The 5,450-nt window shown below is 43.5% G+C and overlaps 1 protein-coding gene across 1 annotated transcript; it reads right to left on the bottom strand.

The window, feature by feature from the left end:
- Nucleotides 1–1,787: 1,787 nt before the first annotated feature.
- Nucleotides 1,788–2,363, bottom strand: LOC133286684 (uncharacterized). The gene has a single exon (XM_061484132.1). The coding sequence runs from the start codon at nt 2,361–2,363 to the stop codon at nt 1,788–1,790; it is 576 nt and encodes a 191-aa protein (XP_061340116.1).
- Between the last annotated feature and the right edge of the window lie 3,087 nt (nt 2,364–5,450).

Below are 5,450 nucleotides of genomic sequence, written 5' to 3'. Positions count from 1 at the left end.
TTATCAGATTTATCACGGGACTTTGATCGTCCCCTCGATCTTCCTCTGTGACCAGACTTTGATTTGTCATCACTCCTCCCTCTAGCAACCAGAGCCTCATTGTTGGTACCTTCAGAACCTACCCTTCTCATCTCCTCAGACAATAAGGCAGCAACAACCGTCTCAAACGACAGTTTATTAACACTAGTACCAATTGACACAATGATGTGCTCCCAAGAGTTGGGCAGTGAACACAACAAGGTGCAAGCTTTGTCTTCCTCGTCCAGGTTAATGTCTATAGACGAAAGTTGTGCACAAATAGTATTAAATTCATTTAAATGAGCAGAGAAAGAATCACCTTCGCTCATCCGCAGATTATACAGCCTCCTTCGCAGGAACAGCTTGTTCACGAGTGACTTGCTCTGATAGAGACTTCCCAGCTTCGTCCAGAGATCCTTCGCGGTCTTCTCAGAAGTTACGTTCACCAGAACGTTATCAGCCAGGCATAACCAGATCAGGCTTCGCGCCTTTCGATCGTCTCTGGTCCACGCCTTCAACTCCTTCGACTCGCCATCACCTGACGTTTCTTCACCGACAGGTTTTGTTGGTACGGACGGCTTATCATCTTCGATCACGTACCACACGTCCCTGTCAACGAGCAGAGCCTCCGTCTTCAGCTTCCATAACTCGAACCCTTTTCCTCCGAACTTTTCAACCTCGACCCGTGATTGGCCAGTCGACATCCTCTCCAGATCAATTTCGCAGTTTTATCTATGCCAAGAAAAAACCCTAAATCGCGAAACCCCAATCTGTCACAGGAACCCTGGTCGCAGAACCAAAGCTCTGATACCAATTGTTGGAAATCGACAATCACACAGAATCGAGAAAACAGAAAAAGAGATAAGAGTAGAGAGATTGACACGATGATTTACCCTGGTTCACCCAATATAGGCTACGTCCAGCTTGTCTGTACTATATTCACCTCACCGCCACTCGTTACAAGTCTCTCGGTTTACAAGGCAAATATAAATAGGATTACAAGAAACCCTAACAGCAGCTATTCATGGGCCCAAGCCCAAACTGCTAAGAAAATTACAATAGAAACAGAGGCCTAAACATTACCTAGCCTCTACGGGCCTGGGGGCGCTGCCCCCCCGAACCCCGCCGTGGCGGCTCCCCCGGACCCCCGCCCGCTCACCTGGGAGCGGGACCCCAGTTGCCTTTCTGCTGACCCCGACAATTAGGGCCAACATCATCATGTGAAGTATCATTAACTTTGTTAATCCTATCAGGGTTGGAAAAACAATCTTCGATATCTTTGCCATAGATCCAGTTCCTTTCCTCCTGTGGCTCATAAACAAATACGTGTAATAATTCGAAACCATACCTTTGAGGAGGTCCTCATTTCTGATCTAAATACCCATATCATTCTTCAGAGCCAAAATCGTGTTTCTTCTCCTTCTGGCAATTGCTATCGTGTGGTAGAATTTAGTGTTACGGTCCCCATCCCTGATCCACACAACCCTGGATTTCTGATACCAAAGCTGCTCCTCCAGCTCTATAATCTTGTCCAGCTCCTGTCCCAGCTCAAATTACAGCTCTTCTAGATACGGGTTAGCTCTAGCTTCCAGATGTCTTTGAATTCCTTCCAATCTTAGGAGAAGAGAGGATTTCCTCCTGTGAATAATGCCAAAGGTGTGTTCATTCCAAGACTTGAGAGTGGGAGCCAAATATCTCAGGTTTGAGCTAGTGTCCACATAGTCCTTCCAGTTATCTCTCAGAAGCTGGTCAAAGCTTGGGTGATCCAGCTAAGGAGGGAAGAATCTGAAAGGACGTTCCTCCCAATCACAGTTAGCAGGAGAAAGGCAAATCAGTAAAGGATTATGATCAGAGCAAGTTCTAGGAAGGATTTTGATTACAGCTTCTTCGTAGGCATTCCTCCAATTCACGTTAGCAACAACACGATCCAGTCTTTTAAAGACCCGGTTAAGGTGTGCAAATTTTGGCCCTTTCCAAGTGAATAGAGGCCCATAACTGCCCATGTCCATAAGCTGGCAATCATCCAGAGCTGCTGCAAATTCGGAGCACCTCCCAAGGTCAACAGGGGCTCCACCTTTTTTTTCATCCACCGATAGAATCTCATCGAAATCTCTTGCAAGTAACCAAGGCTCCTCAAACCTCAAGTGCCAGTCACGCAACACATCCCACAGCTCCCTCCTCCTTTCCAATCTAGGATTAGCGTACACTGCCGAGAAGAGGAAAGGGGTTTTGTCAGGAGTTTTAATTCTTAGCAAGATGACTTGAGGATTTTTTTTCCAAAACCTCCATAACATAGTTGGTATGATTCCACATAATCCAAATGCCCCCAGCGTATCCCACCGCATCTTCAATGATGGAGTTTGTAAACCCCAGGCTGCGAATAATTTTCTTGGCCCTGGTACCACTCAACCTGGGCTCTAAGAAGACCACAACCTCTACCTTGTGATTTCTGATAAGGGTATTCATGATGCCTTTCAGTTTAGCCTTTGCAGCACCACGATAGTTCCAGATCAGAAAATTCTTTAAAAATCTGATGAGGTTTGGTGGGGGTTAAGGGCTCCACCTTCCCAATCTTTGGCTCACTTCCTAAGGTAGCGCTATTCTTCTCCATTGAATGAATTTCTTCAATTGGGATTTAGGGGTATCCCCTGGGAGAGGGAGACCCCTGTCCTTTCCCACCTTATCTCTATTCTCTTTTCCTTCTTTTCGTATCGAAATTGAGGGAGTAATCTGAGGCGAGGAATTCATTGCAGAAATCATCTCATTGAGCATCATCTCTTACTGTTCTTTAGGCATCGACTTCATAAGAAGCAAGACGTCCTGCTCTTTGCTTTTGCTATCCACATTACCCGTTGGTTGAGGCAATGGGTTTTCTTTTGCTATATGCAATCTGGTTCCTTCTCCTAGTCTGGGCTCTTTTCGTGGACCACTTGGGTCTGGATTCTTCTTGTTCTTGTTTATTGGCCCCTTAGGCCCAAGTTTCATATTTTTGGTTGGGTTTTTCTGCACATGGCTGGACCTGGGTTTATTATGGTACGACCCACCCAATGCGTTTGCGTGTATCTCTAAACCCGATGAGCAAAAGTTTCCTGTCACTTCCTTTGTGTCAGAGAATGATGTCAACTCCTTGGAAACTGTCCCTTTCTTCTTTTCTTCCATCTGCATCACTGTCTCCTCCTGCGCATCTAACTCAGACAGAACGGCGAAGCGAGATTTTTGGTTCGGATTGACACCGCCGGTGGCTGGGTCTTTCTCCCTTGGAGTTTTCTCCATGACTGGACTTTGCAAGCCTCTAGTTCGTCCTTCCAATTTCAGAGGAGTTGATCCTTTCATCTTTCTCCCTCTCTGATACTTTTGGACAACCATCCATGACCCAAACGCATCTGTCGTTTCTGTTGCTTCGGGGGTTTTGTGCCCAGTAACTTCACTCTCCTTCGTCCCCTTAGGTTGCCCTGTTCTAGTTGGCTTTGGGGTGGCCACTCCTCCATTGTAAAACTCTTGCCTGTGTCCATAACGCTCACACCCAAAACAGATTAGGTGTAGTCCCTCTTACGCTACTTGGAAGGGCTTGTCCATTACATGGAACATGGGAATGAAGCTCTTTCTGAGATCAACTTCGATACAAATCCTCGCATACTTTGCTTTTTCAGTATACTTTCCTTCTCCTCCATCTGTCTTCCTCAGAGAATTCTGGTCAATTTTTAGTGTCCTCCCTAGGAGGTTTCCTATTTTCCATATATGCTTGGAGGTGTAGAACTCCAGAGGGAGACCTGGTATACGCACCCACACTGGCAACCTCTTCACTTCTTCATCGTAGGGGTCAAACATGGGCCTCCATCTTTGGACAATCACGTAGTGTTCAAACACTATCCATGGGCCCTCATGGAGGATATGGTGATAGTCTTTGTCATCATGGAAGTTGAAGAGGATATAACCATTATCTAGGTCAATAGTTTCCTATCCTCCAACTAGGTTCCAAGTTTTCAGGAGCCTCGTGATTAGAAGCCTGTTGCTGATCTTCTTCCCCATGAGTTTAAAGATTAGGGCTTTCCTCCATTTCTTGCAATCTTCTCTATGTTGCTTCAAAGAAAAGTGATAAACTGGGCTTAAGGGGTTAACTTGCTCCCGAGGGGCTTCGTCCTCACTCTCTTCTGGTTCTTTTTCCTCTCTTCTGAGAGTTGTCATTAGGTCCTCCTCGTCACTGAATGGCCCATCTTCGTCTCCGTTTAGTTGGAGAACTATGTCCTTGTATGAGACTAGCCTCTTCTCTACCCCTCCGGGGCTTCTTAGGTTCTTATTTTCATTTTCCTTTTGTGCTCTACCGCTGTTAGCTTCCACGACAGCTTCTTTCTCCAGCATTTCTTCGTCCATATGGAGATCTTCATTGTTATTCTCCTTTGCTTTTTTTACACTTCTTTCCAATAAATCCTCTTCTTCTTTCTCCGGTTCCGGTCTTGCATGTTCCATCGAAGTTTCTGGCCAGAAACTAGGAAGGAGAGCTTTCATCGCTGCTATTTCTCCTACTTGCAGTCCTAGGGTTTGAAATTCGACCAGTGATGAGATAATTGTCAGAGCTTTTACCTTGCTTTTTAAGCTTGAATTGAAACTCTTTATATGGTGGTGAATGTAACGCCAAATAGTGTTAGTGCCACAAATAAAGCTAAAAGTGTTTACTTCTTTGCTCTTCTCATTTCCATGGAAGGCTTGAACTCTAAAATTTTGAATTAGGTTTGAGCAAGCCAATGGTGGCTATAGTTAGGGTTCTCTGTACGTTGAATTGAATTTTACTGAAGGGAAAAGCCAATAAGTCTAATCTAATCGGTTTTTTTAATGATAGCACCCGTTCAGTTAGCTTTAAAATATAAATTCAATTCAGTTCAATCTATTATATAAATGAGTTTGAATTGAATTCTAATAAGCTTAACAATTTCTTGGTTGGTAACGCACGGTTGATCAGGCTTTGTTGAGGATCTTTAGGATGATTGATGTTTGAATGATGGGGCCTCCTTCTAGGATGTATTTGTGTGCTTCTTGAAGTTCTCTTAGAAAGAGGTGCAGATTTATAATTGCAAGGCACTCCGATGGATAGGTACGTATAAACTATATAGCACCGATACAGACACGGGACACGAGACACGATACAACATGACACTCCGACACGTTAATTCTAAAAAATATTAGATTTCGACACGTTAGAACACGTTTTGATATTAAGTATTATTTTTAATTTATGTAATGTATATTATATTTAATAATCAATAATTTAACAAAAAAATGAAGTTAAACTTATAATACCTATCAATTTTGCAAAGAAACGTAAGATATCCCAAATATTTATATTCAACTTAATAAAATTATAATAGTAATCTAACGAATCTAATAATTGGAACTAAAATCGTAACGCAATGCAACCTTTGAACATTTTTTTAAGT

Source organism: Gastrolobium bilobum, unplaced genomic scaffold, assembly GCF_033153095.1.
Source record: "Gastrolobium bilobum isolate Gb01-03AN ecotype WA unplaced genomic scaffold, APGP_CSIRO_Gbil_v1 utg147276, whole genome shotgun sequence".
In the NCBI taxonomy this organism is placed as follows: Eukaryota; Viridiplantae; Streptophyta; class Magnoliopsida; order Fabales; family Fabaceae; genus Gastrolobium; species Gastrolobium bilobum.
The sequence above is the reverse complement of the archived record's forward strand: the minus strand, read 5'-3'. Positions and strand labels throughout refer to the sequence as shown.

Bases quoted from the DNA above. Each gene is read 5' to 3' on its own strand.
- LOC133286684 (XM_061484132.1), bottom strand. From the start codon at position 2,363: ATGCGGTGGGATACGCTGGGGGCATTTGGATTATGTGGAATCATACCA.